The following is a 15,529-nucleotide window of genomic DNA, read 5'->3' on the forward strand; positions in this document are numbered from 1 at the left end:
AAATCCCTTTGGATCAATTGCAGTCATTCAACACTATATGGTGCATCATAACATTATTATTTTCCCAAAGATAACAACAGAGGTTTCATTGGTGATCACAGACATTACATGGTAATAGACGGGCTGCACATATTCAACATTACAAAATGATTAAGGACAACATATTAGTTGACGTCAAAATCCCATTCAAAGATAGCACACAATAATACATCAATATGTCACAACTTTCTCAATGATCACAGTCATCACACAGGTTCCAGTATAGACATAGATTACATTACGACAAGGTGTGGTTTCCCTGCATCTCAGATCACTGACTGGACGGACCGATGGCAGAATCACAGGACATCACATATCTACACAGAAACCTGTTTTAACACATTGAACTGCAGTGGAAATCTGTCAAATGTGATTATCATCAAAGAAAACGAAATACAAATTGTTACCACTTGAAATAGAACTGCAAAATAGTGTTATTGATAACTGTGGGCTGACATTATTTTATAAAAGTTCACATTGTTACTAATAGCCTACAGTTCAATTGCCAACTGAATACTAGTACAAAGTCCCTGTATTCACAGTTCCTTCATGGGAGCATGATAGGATAGGATTAATAGGATGAAGTTGAATGTCCCTGTCGGGAAAAGTGTATTTTAAACACAGTACTGCTGTGTACAAAATAGATACTGTACATACTCAACATACTACATACATTGCACATTAACCCTGTCATACACATTGGGAGCATGACTGGCTGATGGGGGTACCACTTCCCGCTGAGCTGAGAGAGAGCCCAGATTCATGGAAATAGGGCTGAGCGATGGGGCTGGGCTAGGGCTCCTGACTCAGTTTACAGCCACAGTGACAGGCAGCATGTTGTGTACTAGTAGGTCTCTGGAGGACTGAGACTGATGATTACCCTCTGGTGGCAGTCTCAGACTCACACTGCCGTCAGCCATGCCAGAGTTCAACCTGAAGACCCGATTGTTTGGCCGGATGGCCACAATGAACTGCCTCTTAAAGGTCTCACTCAGCACGATGTAGAGGTATGGGTTGATGCAGCTGTTAGCGTAACCCATGCTGATGGCAATGTTGTAGACATATAGGAAGGCAAAGCTGGGTTTCTGGATCCCCAGGTGGGCCAGCTGCAGGATGTAGTACGGAGCCCAGCAGATGAAGAAGGCCAGGCATATAGCCACAGCCATACAGGTCACCTTACGTGTACGTACTCTCAAGCTGCTCTGGGGCAGGGGGGCCACCGTGGCAGACATGTTCTGGAGGATCTTGCAGAACACCACGCAGATGATGACCAGAGGCAGGGCGAAGGCCAGCACAAACTGGTAGAGGGTAAACCAGTAGGTGTCCGTGGCTGGATTTGGCAGCAGGAGGGCACAGCCCACTGAGCCGTCACCTCGGGGCATAAGGCCAGCATACATCCACACGGGAGTGATGGAAACCAGGGAGAGCACCCACACCAGCCCCACCGCAGCCCCCGCCACACAGGGTGTGCGCACATGGTTGAAGCGGATGGGATGGACCGTGGCCAGGTAGCGGTCCAGAGTCATGACGGTGAGGATGTAGGTGCTCACTATCTGGCTGTTGGAGTCCAGGGCGGTTATGACCGTGCACATGATGTCACCAAAGCACCAGGATCCGTTGCCCATGAGCTGGTGGATGAGGAAGGGCATGCCCAGGAGGAAGAGGAGGTCCACTAAAGACAAGCTGAAGATGAAGATGTCCGGCACTGTCTGCTGCGCTCGGAACTTGGTCTTCTTCACAATGGTGTAGATGACAATGCAGTTGCCAATAATCCCAAAGAAGCAGATGACACCGAAAATGCTGGGCATTAGGACGTTGTGGTAGGGCACATCATTTTCTGTAAGTATGACAGGAAAAGTACATTCAGTCTCATGTTGCAGTGTCATTCAGACAGGTGTTCGCTTGCATACAGTAAGTCTTGATTTTTACTAACAGTATAATGTCACTCCTGGCTGCTACATCACAAAGATCAAAGACTCCAAACTAATCCTCAGAGATGGGAGCTGTCAACTCATGTGGTGCTGATATTCATGGCTTATTATAAACTGGGTTGTTCAAGCCCTGAATGCAGTTGTATATCAGATGGTATCCCAGGGGAATGACAGAACATTTATTTTTACTGTTCTAATTGTTGGTAACCAGTTTATAATAGCAATAAGGCACCTTGGGGGTTTGTAATATTTGGCCATATACCACACCTCGGGCCTTGTTGTTTAATTAAACCACGCGTTCACATTTAATAATTTCACTCATATGTAAAGTAAAAGTCATAGGACTAAATTCCCAGGATAACATTGAATTCATTAACATTGAATTTACATTATAACATTCATGCATGAAATCAGGAAAATCACAGGCTACCTGCTGGACTTTCAGGTGAGTTGTATGATGGGAGAGACGTCTGAGACCAGTTCTCATTCGATACATTTTCGAAGTCCATTTCGAAGTTAGACTAAGCTCAACAAAAGGATGGACTCTGAATTAAAAATGATGTGAAAACAGGCAAATAACGTAGGCCTAATTACCATCAGAGTGGACTATAGAAATGAATATTCTATCATCAGTAGGCTATACTATTATTGTACTGCTTGGCTACTGTCAATAAAACCCACTTCACGTTCAAACAGATGCAGTCGAATAGTGAAATGTATTATTTCATAATGACAAGAATTGTTGTAACGACATCAAAATATATCGGAAAAATCCTTGTCCTCATCACAGTCTCAAAAAGACAGCACAATGCAAAATAATGATAATAATACTTCTCAGGTGAAACATTTGCACCTACTCAACATTCTTTACAACCCGAATTGTAAACATCTTAGACCCAAAGAAAGGCACGGGCGCCCTTGTCGATGCTGTGCACTGTAATTATTGGTGATGAACCAGGCTCCAATTATTCTAGTACATCAATCAATCAATCAATCAATCAATCAATCAAAGTAATTCATTGGAGACAGTGGTAAATTTGTACAAACCGACCTTTTCCTGCTCCTATATCTGTAGCCTCTCCTCAAAATCCAATTGGTCTTCTATCTTTACACCAGTAGAGTTGCTAATCAAAGCACTCCCTCGCACAAGAATACTTCTTGAAAGAGTGAGGTTGAGGAACCTGTGAGGTTTACAGTGATGCGCCTTGCCAACATTTCACATGGTGGCTTCGCATCCTGCCCTATATGGTATAGAAAAAGAGGAGGGGTACATAGAGACACGTAGTGACAACTGATTTTACATCGCCGCAATAATAGGCTATGTGTGATACCAGTTTGTAAGTGCCTGAGTGCACAAGTAAAACAGTGCCTCTGTCAAGATTGATGCCCGTTTGTGATGGCACTGTTTGTTGGAATGACAACAACTAAGAAAAAAAACGTGCCACAATTTCCAGGATAGGGGGACATTGACAATACTTCTAAATGTAGCTATTTGTATTCCAATCATTCACTTCCTTGCCTTTCTTCCCATGACACCAGCGTGTAAGCATTATTTGTTTGTGTGTAGACCGTAGTGGACACTATTTGCCACTAGGTAACGCACTCTCCTATGTTTTTCACCATCTAACTAGCTATGTAACAGAAATGTGTTTTAAATAGTACAACAACACTTTCATCTATATTGCCTATTACTGCATCAGGCACACCAAAGTTATGTGACAGACAGAGATACATATATCTACGCTGTACTTGAATTAAAATTGTAAAAAAGCAGCAATGCAACCACAGAGCATTATGCAGCTAGCTATCAGGTGAAAGTATCGCGATAGACGGTCCAGTGGCTCGCAGGCGAGACCTATGGGCCGGTCAGACACCCTGCTCACAGCGCGAGGCAGGAGCCGAAGCAGCAGCAGCAGCACCCGAAGTATCTGGAAGGAAGCGGAAATAAACGTCGCTGGCTAGTTCGGGTTTAAGCAAAAACAGACGTATTTTGTACATTTACCTTCACTAACAAAACTGTAAAGGGTGGATCATAAACAATAAGGACATTTGATCAAGCAAGAACTTTACATTTCACAGCTAAACTGGCGGGTGAGTTTTTGTCTCGTTCTACTGAATACAAAGCAAAGGCTAGCCAGCCAGCTACAGTACCCGCTAGCCTACGAAAGTATTTTCTTCTTTTTTTGATTTGGTTAGCTATAGTACTGTAGCTAGCTAATAGGCCTATCTGCTTCCCATGCATAAAACTACGAATTGACATACATAACTGTACACAGACATTTAACGTAGATATTAAACGAATAACTGTTAGTTAAATAGGTTGGTGTTTTTTATTTGTGTTTGTTGTTACTTGTATCTAGCTAAATAGCCGGCTAGCTTTTTCGTTTTGGCTAGTTGCTAGCTAACGTTAGCTTCCTCTTTCAGATGTCTAGCGTTTGAACTGGCTCCTAGCTGTAATTCAAAACAGCTGGAAACTGTGTTACACAGTACAACCACCATAAGTGAATTTAGCTACTGTAACACTTTAGCGCAAATGTAGTAGAATTGGCTATGTCACTGGCCCTAATGTGGGTACCTAACGTTAGTTAGCTAACTAAGTTAACTGACTTTGCTACAAGTGGAAGCTCTGCCACAAACTGATAACGAGAGTTGCCAGAAAGCCTCCCATAAACGTGAATTGTCAAATAATAACCTAGAAAGATAATGTTCACCAACTAGCTAGCTAGTCACTTAATATAACGTACTTCGCATGATTGGTAAGTAAGCCTGGGTAAGTAGTAGTGACCTACGTAGCAGAAAGTATCGATATGGTGCAGAAATGGAATATTCCAGTGCTGGTTTTGATTGTTGTGTGTGTATCAAGCAGGCTAAGAAATGTTTAGTAAACAACGAATCTGATTGGAGAGCTAGTAAACTTCGTATGAGGCATGTTGCACTACAAGAAGTAGCTACAGACTTTAGCGCTCCCCCATTCCTTGACCCAACAATGGCCTGTCAATTGTCAAATATTGGCCAACCACTAGTGTGGATTTATTTCTGACATTGGTACAGTTCGTTTTGCATTGCCAGGTGCCCCAGGTGGGTTGAGATTTCACTTAAGGACCAATGGAATGGTCTAAAATGAATATACTCCGTCCACCCTGGGCACCAGCCATGCAAAACAAACTCCACCCATCTCACTGCCGTTTGGTTTGTTTTTTATCAGCATCAAATGTATCAAGTGCACACCCGAAAGATGTCAACTGTCTGCCTTCATCTCTTTTTAGAAAAACATCTGTCAATTTCAGTCCCATCATCATACAGTGGTTGACCGACACAACATCCAGGCATAAACAGAGACGCTAGATATTAATTTGTGGCATGTTTCTCCTTTTTTTGCAGATACCTTCTGTGAGCTTTATGTGAGGATCCAGCCCTAAAGGAACGGGTCATAGACGGGAGGAGCGACTCGGAGCAAGCAACCGATCACGGAATTCTTGAACTGTGTTTTTATTTTGACACTGCTGGTCTCCACACATCAACGACAGGGAATAAAACAGCATTCACCCTATCAAGTACCCTAAACCCACGTTTATCCAACAACCAGTACCATGGAGGCCATTGCAAAATACGATTTCAAAGCCACTGCTGACGACGAGTTAAGTTTTAAACGTGGGGAAGTTCTAAAGGTAGGATGAGTGCATTTTTTTGTCTTCAAATGAATGAATTGCAAGGCTTGGTAGCTGCTAGTTATCTGCTTTAAATGATTGTATAATTCACCTGATCAAAGGTTGTTAATCTACAATTAATGGACAAATATATGTTTTACTGGCACATCAAATTGCTGTTCTGGGAGCATATGCCCCTCAATTGTCAAGAAAAATTACATTTGAATTACACAAACATGTTTTTCTATTGCAAACCAGCTACAATAAAATGATTGTCATGGAAAATATCAGACCTTATCCTCCCACGTCTAATAAATAACAGCAGCACAATAGCTTATTTTGTCAGTTGTTGCCTTCTGCAAAGTTCCTCTTTGCACTTTCTTTCGTCAGCCCTTTCTTCACACACAGTATAGTATCGGTATCTAAAGCTACACCTTATTCAATGAATGAGCCAACATCATAGTACGTTCAATACAAGGTTTAGGCCTAGTAGAGTGATAGGGCTCAACACAGAGAACACAAGGGCTGTGTGGATGGGTTTATTTCACTGTGTTGAAATGCCAATCCTGCAACTTCTCTAATCTGACACAACCTGGGGCCAATGGATCACTTCAGACAGCCATCTTACTCAAAGCCTCACTCTCAGGCTCCCTGAAAAGAGCTCAGTCCATTTTCAGAGCTTGATCATCGTGGGACTGCAAGATATTAGGAAAAATCTATACAAGTGCTCTGGGATTTAAATGTAATCATCATAATCCCTCTGAATGTCAATGGGTTTTAGGTAAAGAGGGGGTAAATTTACTGCCTAAGCACACCAGCTATCATATGTTTTATCTGATTTCCATTTCAAACCATTGTGTGTGTGTGTAGCAAATGGCGCTAAACCTCTCTTGCTAGCAACTACATGTTTGTAAGATTCTGTACATTTTAAATCCGTTGAACTATTTATGGCATTCTGTGGTGTTTTGTGTGGCTATTAGCAGTCCATAGACCCCATCAGAATGCCTCATGCACTATTTGTGTATGAATGTCAACAGAGATTTTCCCCTCTGGGACACATGATGAACATAACACACCAGTGCAAACCGTCCCTGTTCTTACACCACAATAGCGGTGTGTGTTGACAGGCAACATGTACCCACCCGCCTCTCATGCAGTTGGAGAGGACACTGCTGTTGAAACAGTATCAGTAGTCATCTCCCACTTCATTTTAAAACCCACCCAGTCTCTTCAACATGAGTCACACTCAGAAAATATGTTCTTGACTAGCTAATTTCTGGGTTTTAAAGTATAGTTAAGTAATGCTTAAAGCTAGTTAAGCACAGTGGTATCTTACACGACCCCTATAACCACAGAAACACAATACTCTTCATTTCAAATCTAATGTTATTTGTCATGTGCCGAATACAACAAGTGTAGACCTTACCGTGAAATTTTTACTTACAAGCCCTTAACCAACAATGCAGTGTAGTAAATAGAGTTAATCAAATATTTACTAAATAAACTAAAGGGGAAAAAATGAAAAGAAACACAACTATAATGAGGCTATATACGAGGGGTTCCGGTACCGGGTCAATGTGCAGGGGTACAGGTTAGTCGAGGTAATTTGTACACATAGGTAAAGTGACTATACATTGATAATAAACAGCGAGTAGCAGCAGTGTAAAAGCAAAGGGGTGGGGGTGTCAATGTAAATTGTCTAGGTGGCCATTTGATCAATTGTTCAGCAGACTTATGGCTTGGGTGTAGAAGCTGTTAAGGAGCCTTTTGGACCTAAACTTGGCGCTCCGGTACCACTTGCCGTACGGTAGCAGAGAGAACAGTCAATGACTTGGGTGACTGGAGTCTTTTAGGCCTTCCTCTGACACGCCTAGTATTTAGGTCCTGAATGGCAGGATGCTTGGCCCCAGTGATGTACTGAGCCGTATGCACTACTCTCTGTTGCTTTAGGACAGGTCCAACTCTGGGGTGACAAGGAGTAGGCTAGCCAGAGAGAGACTCCCGTCCTTCCTAGCCTCAGATGCCAGCGTGGTGCTGGGCCCCTGTGATCTGACACCCCCCTCGCCCAAGCCCCTAGCAGCACCGAGCTCTGCATAAATATTAATCAGAGGGCGAGGCGGCGAGCAGCTTGATGGCAGAACGCAAAGCCTCTAAAATACCTGCAGGAGTTGCGTAAGCCGCATGCTAGACCGCCACATTGCTTCGGCACCATCATCGACAGAGATCAGGGAAAGACCCGTGGAATACTGGTGTGAGCAAAGAGACAGAATTAATTTTGATTGCATGGGCATCTAAAAACCATGTACATGAAAGGTTCTCCCCCCAACAGTTTAATTTCAGCCCTCATATAAGTGCTAACTTTATAAGTAGGTCCTGCCATATGAGAACACGTCTCATTATATCTGTGGTAGAAATTTTTAAATGGCCTTGTTTGGGAGCGGCCTTTCCATTCTGCCTCCCTTCATCCAGCCCTTCATATGTGTCAGTAAGATCTTGAGGAGTTCTCTCATGTCTCTTGAATATCGTTACTTATAAATATGAAAAGGATTGTATGCGGACTAGGTGCAGTCAACTTTGCTTTTTAGTCTCTGGCAATGTATGAATTCATTTTGGCCTGTTTTTTTTGTCTTCGTATGTGATTTGCTATGGGGTTTTGAAGAGGCCTTATCTCACCAGGGGACTCTGGGGGAGGGAGGGCTCAGAAAGTAGAGCTACATATAAGGGTTCTTATTAAATTTGCATATCAGAAGAAGAAAAAAGTGATCTCGATTTTCACAGCCAGAATCGTTAGTGTTACTCTGAAAGAAGTTAACTTCTAGAAGTAGACCGCACGCTACCCAGCGTGAAATGTTTGATGATTGGGACAGTCTGATTCAGACAGTCTGTTTTCTTTACCCATCCAAGTCCATTTTTAATACTTGATCACATCAGATCCTCAACACAGAGACGGACATTGTCAGCCTGTCTACCTTGCAGAGGCATGAGTTTGAATGTGAAAGGAGTATGCACTACCAGAGCATGGGGAGGTCTAGGGTTCATTGTCCTAGAGAATCTCTTTAAGTAAGTGCTTTTGGCTAGCCCCTCCTGCTCTGTCCCTGGAACCTTGCATCTCATAATCCTTTCTCTGTGTGCTGCCTTTGTTCTTTGGCTGACATGTTTTGGATTCAATTCCTAGGAATCATCAGGGGGTCCTCAGTAGAATGATTGGTGCGTCTCACTTATGGGTGAATCCCATTTGAATTCAATCACTTAGACAGCATCCCTTATGATTTAAACAACATTTTCCATACACGTTTGCCCATTTTGCATACCCCACCGCACCATGAGACATCCTTCATTACTGGAAAAGATAAGCAGTTGAGTTTGATATCATTTAAAATCTCCAGGGGTGCCGCACTACTATGACTAACCCGGTAAAACAACATATTTCACTGCACCTATTCAGTGTACGTGACAATAGAAATGTATAAACAGGGTTGTCACACTATTTTATAATTTCTATTAACAAAACATTACTAAACATAAATATAAATGCAACAATTTCTATGATTTTACTGAGTTACAGTTCATAAGGAAATCACTCAATTGAAATAAATAAATTAAGCCCTAATCTATGGATTTCACATTACTGGGAATACAGATATGCATCAGTTGGTCAGACACCTTAAAAAAGATAGGGGCGTAGATCAGAAAACCAGTCAGTATCTGGTGTGACCACCATTTGCCTCATGCAGTGCGACACCTCTCCTTTGTAGAGAGTTGATCAGGCTGTTGATTGTGTCCTGTGGAATGTTTGTCCCACTCCTCTTCAATGGCTATGTGAAGTTGCTGGATATTGGCGGGAACTGGAACACTCTGTCATACACGTCAATCCAGAGCATCCCAAACATGCTCAATGGGTGGCATGTCTGGTGAGTATGCAGGCCATGGAAGAGCTGGGACATTTTCAGCTTCCACGAATTGTGTACAGATCCTTACGACTGTGCATTATCAAGCTGAAACGTTAGGTTTTTGCACAACAATGAGCCTCAGGATCTCGTCACGGTATATGTGCCTTCAAACTGCCATGGATAAAATGCAATAGTGTTCGTTATCTGTAGCTAATGCCTGCCCATGCCATAATCCACCATGGGGCACTCTGTCACAATGTTGACAAGCGCAAACCGCTCGGTCTGCAGTTGTGAGGCCGGTTGGACGTACTGCCAAGTTCTCTAAAACGACGTCGGAGGCATCTTATGATAAAGAAATTAACATTCAATTATCTGGCAACAGCGCTGGTGTACATTCCTGCAGTCAGCATGCCAATTGTACGATCCCTCAACTTGAGACATCTGTGGCATTGTGTTGTGTGACAAAACGGCACATTTTAGTGTGGCCTTTTATTGTCCCCAGCACAAGTTGTACTTGTGTAATGATCATGCTGTTTAATCAGCTTCTTGATATGCCACACTTGTCAGATGGATGGATTATCTTGGCAAAGGAGAAATGATCACTAACAGGGATGAAATATAAATTTGTGCACCAAAATTTGAGAGAAGCATTTTGTGCACATGGAAAATGTATTAGATCTTTTATTTCAGCTCATAATGCATGAGACCAATACTTTACATGTTGCATTTATATTTTTTTGTGTAATAAAAAAAAAAAAAAAACTTTTAATGCCCATCTAAAAAATATTTGCTTATGTTATAGCTTAGACCAGGGCTGCCCAACCCTCTTCCTAGAGATCTACAGTCCTGTGGGTTTTCAGTCCTACCCTAATTTAACACACCTGGTTCTACTTATACCAAAAAGATGGCCGCCGGTCTACCCACTGTTGAATGTCAACTTAATTGGTCATGTATATTCTAGTATCTATATAAATGACTTAAATGTAAATGTAATTTCTATGAGTTCAATAAGTTTTCTATGGAAGAATGACGGTATAATTGAAATCAACTGATATTCCCATTCAAGTCAACATCTTCTGTGTGGACCTCAACCATCTTTGTGGTACCATTTTGAAAGTTGAGATGTTATTTGCATTTTAGTACATTTATCAGCCAATACATTACACCCACCCTGTATTCAAGAGCATGTTGTCTCAATCGATGGTGGCAGAACACAAAAACCTCAGATGTAAAATAGAATCTAAGCTACAACATATGAAAAAGATTGGAGTGTGCGTTTTTAGATCATTGACTTTTTAAGGTTAAAGGACAATGTAAAAAATAAATAACAATTCTAAAATAGGTATACAACCCTGTTTGTCAACTTTTTAAGTGATATCAATCTCAACCGTTTATCTTTTCCAGTGATGAAGACATGGATGTCTCCATAGTATGGCCAGGTATACAAAATAGGTGAACTTTGAGCACGCTTATCTGTTGAATGTTTTTGCATTCAGGTCCAAAAAGTAACTTTCTGTGCACTTCTACAACGAGCAAATATGTATGTAAGGTTTTGTTTAAATCAAAAGGTGTGCTGTCAAAAAGTGATTGAATTCAAATAGATGTATTCGTTGACGTGAATGAGTGCAGGTGGTGAGCTGACTGGGAAAGAGGGGTCATTAACAGAATAGTGCCGAGCAAGCTCCACATTCGGAGACGGGATTGTCGGCCTATTTAGAGCAACAGCCCCCAGAACAGCAGTTTTTCTGCAGTAGCAGTGACTTGCCAATGTCACTCACTGAGGTTTTCCCTTCAGTCGTTCACAGAAATAGAGGGGAGACAGAATCTGAAATGGGGAGGCGGTGCTTGGTTGATGGCTACCTTATCTGGCACCACCAGGTTTGAGGGGAACCGTAGTCCGTTCACTTGACAAGTCGCCCTTTCTCCAACTATCACTCTTAATCCCCCCCTCCTTTCCTCACTCTACTGATAGCAAGACGTATGTCTGAATGTTCTCCCCTCCAGATTGCTCTTCTGTGGGACAGGACAGAACATGCCCATATTCTCTCTCCATCCCCCATAATGCCCATAGGCACCTCACATCGTGGCATGTTTAGCACGTAGGCTAAACCACGAAATAAAGCTGAGTGCACCAGCTTCCATGTGATGGACTATTCTCAGCTGCTTTCGTTTAGCACGTTTTTTGGGGGGGGTCATGCATTGGTGAGGAATAACTTTCATTGACTGCAATGCAAATGCCATTGCAGAGTTACTGCATGTGCAAATGCACATACGATAGTGCCTAAGATTGTGTTTTCAGTCTTTGCCATACGCCTAAACCTAGAAGGCAGCTTGGAGCAACCACTATTTGCTAACATGGGTTTTTCTTCAGATATTTACATTACATTTACATTACATTTACATTTAAGTCATTTAGCAGATGCTCTTATCCAGAGCGACTTACAAATTGGTGCATTCACCTTATGATATCCAGTGGAACAACCACTTTACAATAGTGCATCTAAATCTTTTAGGGGGGGGGGGGTTAGGATTACTTTATCCTATCCTAGGTATTCCTTAAAGAGGTGGGGTTTCAGGTGTCTCCGGAAGGTGGTGATTGACTCCGCTGTCCTGGCGTCGTGAGGGAGCTTGTTCCACCATAGGGGTGCCAGAGCAGCGAACAGTTTTGACTGGGCTGAGCGGGAACTGTGCTTCCTCAGAGGTAGGGGGACAGCAGGCCAGAGGTGGATGAGCGCAGTGCCTTCGTTTGGGTGTAGGGACTGATCAGAGCCTGAAGGTATGGAGGTGCCGTTCCCCTCACGGCTCCGTAGGCAAGCACCATGGTCTTGTAGCGGATGCGAGCTTCAACTGGAAGCCAGTGGAGATAGCGGAGGAGCGGGGTGACGTGAGAGAACTTGGGAAGGTTGAACACCAGACGGGCTGCGGCGTTCTGGATGAGTTGTAGGGGTTTAATGGCACAGGCAGGGAAGCCAACAGCGAGTTGCAGTAATCCAGACGGGAGATGACAAGTGCCTGGATTAGGACCTGCGCCGCTTCCTGTGTGAGGCAGGGTCGTCCTCTGCGAATGTTGTAGAGCATGGACCTACAGGATCGGGTCACCGCCTTGATGTTAGTGGAGAACGACAAGGTGTTGTCCAGGGTCACGCCAAGGTTCCTAGCACTCTGGGAGGAGGACACAATGGAGTTGTCAACCGTGATGGCGAGATCATGGAACGGGCAGTCCTTCCCCGGGAGGAAAAGCAGCTCCGTCTTGCCGAGGTTCAGCTTGAGGTGGTGATCCGTCATCACACTGATATGTCTGCCAGACATGCAGAGATGCGATTCGCCACCTGGTTATCAGAAGGGGGAAAGGAGGAAGATTAATTGAGTGTCGTCTGCATAGCAATGATAGGAGAGACCATGTGAGGATATGGACAGAGCCAAGTGACTTGGTGTATAGCGAGAATAGGAGAGGGCCTAGAAACAGAGCTTTGGGGGACACCAGTGGTGAGAGCACGTGGTGCGGAGACAGATTCTCGCCACGCCACCTGGTAGGAGGCGACCTGTCAGGTAGGGCGCAATCCAAGCGTGGGCCGCGCCGGAGGGGATGCCCAACTCGGAGAGGGTGGAGAGGAGAATCTGGTGGTCACAGTATCAAAGGCAGCAGATAGGTCTAAAAGGATGAGAGCAGAGGAGAGAGAGTTAGCTTTAGCAGTGCGGAGAGCCTTCGTGACACAGAGAAGAGCAGTTTCAGTTGAATGACCAGTCTGAGAACCTGACTGGTTTGGATCAGAAGGTCATTCTGAGAGAGATAGCAGGAGAGCTGGCCAAGGACGGCACGTCAAGAGTTTTTGGAGAGAAAAAGAAAGAAAGGATACTGGTCTGTAGTTGTTGATATCGGAGGGATCGAGTGTAGGTTTTTTCCAGAAGGGGTGCAACTCTCGCTCTCTTGAAGGACGGAAGGGACGTAGCCAGCGGTCAAGGATGACGTGGATGAGCGAGGTGAGGTAATGGAGAAGGTCTCCGGAAATGGTCTGGGAAGAGCGGAGGGATAGGGTCAAGCGGGAGGTTGTTGGCGGCCGGACGTCACAGACGCGAGATTTCATCTGGAGAGAGAGGGGAGAAAGAGGTCAAATCACAGGGTAGGGCAGTGTGAGCAGGACCAGCGGTGTCGTTTGACTTAACAAACGAGATCGGATGTCGTCGACCTTCTTTTCACAAATGGTTGACGAGTCATCCGCAGAGAGGGAGGAGGGGGGCATTGAGGGGGAGGAGGATTCTAGGAGGGAGGAGAAGGTGCAAGAGCTTCCTAGGGTTAGAGGCAGATCCTTGGAATTTAGAGTGGTTAGAAAGTGGCTTTAGCAGCAGAAACAGAGGAGGAAAATGTAGAGAGGAGGGAGTGAAAGGATGCCAGGTCCGCAGGGAGGCGAGTTTCCTCCATTTCCGCTTGGCTGCCCGGAGGCCCTGTTCTGTGAGCTCGCAATGAGTCGTCGAGCCACGGAGCAGGAGGGGAGGGACCGAGCCAGCCTGGAGGATAGGGGACATAGAGAGTCAAAGGATGCAGAAAGGGAGGAGAGGAGGGTTGAGGAGCAGAATCAGGAGATTGGTTGGAGATGGTTTGAGCAGAGGGAAGAGATGATAGGATGGAAGAGGATGAGAGCGAAGGTTGCGACGGCGCAATACCATCTGAGTAGGGGCAGAGTGAGAAGCGTTGGAGGAGAGCGAGAGGGAAAAGGATACAAGGTAGTGGTCGGAGACTTGGAGGGAGTTGCAATGAATTAGTGAAGAACAGCATCTATTAAAGATGAGGTCAAGCGTATTGCCATGCCTGTGAGTAGGGGGGGAAGGTGAGAGGGTGAGGTCAAAAGAGGAGAGGAGTGGAAAGAAGAGGCAGAGAGGAATGAGTCAAAGGTAGAGTGGGGAGGTTAAAGTCCTCGAACTGTAAGAGGTGAGCCATACTCAGGAAAGGAACTTATCAAGGCGTCAAGCTCATTGATGAACTCTCCAGGGAACCTGGAGGGCGATAAATGATAAGGAGTTAAGCTTGAAAGGGCTGGTAACTGTGACAGCATGGAATTCAAATGAGGAGATAGACAGATGGTCAGGGGAGAAAGAATGTCCACTTGGGAGAGATGAGGATTCCAGTGCCACCACCCCGTTGGCCAGATGCTCTCGGGGTATGCGAGAACACGTGGTCAGACAAGGAGAGAGCAGTAGGAGTAGCAGTGTTTTCTGTGGTATATCCATGTTTCCGTCAGCGCCAATGAATTACGAGGGACTGGAGGGTAGAATAGGCTGTGAGATTAACTCTTGCCTTGTTGGCCGCAGACTGGCAGTTCCAGAGGCTGCCGGAGACCCTGGAACTCCACGTGGGTTGTGCGCGCGGGGGCCACCAGGTTAGAGTGGCAGCGGCCACGCGGTGTGGAAGCGTTTGTATGGCCTGTGCAGAGGGGAGCGAACAGGGATTGACCAGACAACATAGTTGACAGGCTACAGAAGAGGCTACGCTAATGCAAAGGAGATTGGAATGACAAGTGGACTACACGTCTCGAATATTCAGAAAGTTAAGCTTACGTTGCAAAAAATCTTATGACTAAAATGACTAAAATGTATACAGTACTGCTGGCTGGTGAAGTAGGCTAGCTAGCAGTGGCTGTGTTGTTGACTTTGTTTGAAAGTGTAGCTGGCTAGGTACACCTCGATAGTTTCAGTACTACACCTTTATCATGATACGAAGGCAACTATGTAGCTAGCTAACATAACAACTAATCAAGACTTCCTTTGTAATGTATTTAGTTTCTACAATGCTGCTCGTCGGTAAAAGTTGGCTAGGTTTGGAAAATGGTGTCGCGGAGGACGAAATAGCTGGCTAGCTAACCTCGATAATTACTCTAAACTACACAATTATCAAACTATGACAAAGACAACTATGTAGCTAGGTAACAATACACTAATCAAATCATTCCGTTGTAATGTATTAGTTTCTACAGTGCTGCTAGTTGGTAAAGGTTGGCTAGCTAGCAGTGTTGACTAAGTTAGGAGA

General features: G+C 44.3%; 2 protein-coding genes across 4 annotated transcripts in view; one reads left to right on the forward strand and one right to left on the reverse strand.

The window, feature by feature from the left end:
- Nucleotides 1-514: 514 nt before the first annotated feature.
- On the reverse strand, nucleotides 515-3,322 carry LOC115171376 (melanin-concentrating hormone receptor 1-like). 3 transcript variants are annotated; one of them, XM_029728126.1, is made up of 3 exons: nucleotides 3,022-3,322; nucleotides 2,401-2,491; nucleotides 515-1,876 (listed from the first exon to the last, which is right to left on the reverse strand). In XM_029728126.1, exons 2-3 carry the CDS (start codon nucleotides 2,477-2,479, stop codon nucleotides 846-848), a joined length of 1,110 nt encoding a protein of 369 aa, XP_029583986.1. In that variant the 5' UTR covers nucleotides 2,480-2,491; nucleotides 3,022-3,322; the 3' UTR covers nucleotides 515-845. The 3 variants fall into 3 exon arrangements, with proteins under 3 accessions (XP_029583986.1, XP_029583987.1, XP_029583988.1); XM_029728127.1 differs by having other exon boundaries at nucleotides 2,401-2,515; XM_029728128.1 differs by lacking the exon at nucleotides 3,022-3,322 and having other exon boundaries at nucleotides 2,401-2,580.
- Nucleotides 3,323-3,800: 478 nt separating this feature from the next.
- The window catches only part of LOC115171377 (growth factor receptor-bound protein 2), a 64,815-nt gene continuing 53,086 nt past the window's right edge, over nucleotides 3,801-15,529 (forward strand). The window contains exons 1-2 of the mRNA XM_029728129.1: nucleotides 3,801-4,061; nucleotides 5,352-5,638. Of these exons, the coding sequence (XP_029583989.1) occupies nucleotides 5,561-5,638 (78 nt within the window). The 5' untranslated portion in view covers nucleotides 3,801-4,061; nucleotides 5,352-5,560. The remainder of the gene's footprint in view (nucleotides 4,062-5,351; nucleotides 5,639-15,529) is intronic.

Source organism: Salmo trutta, chromosome 32 (assembly GCF_901001165.1).
Source record: "Salmo trutta chromosome 32, fSalTru1.1, whole genome shotgun sequence".
Taxonomy (NCBI): Eukaryota; Metazoa; Chordata; class Actinopteri; order Salmoniformes; family Salmonidae; genus Salmo; species Salmo trutta.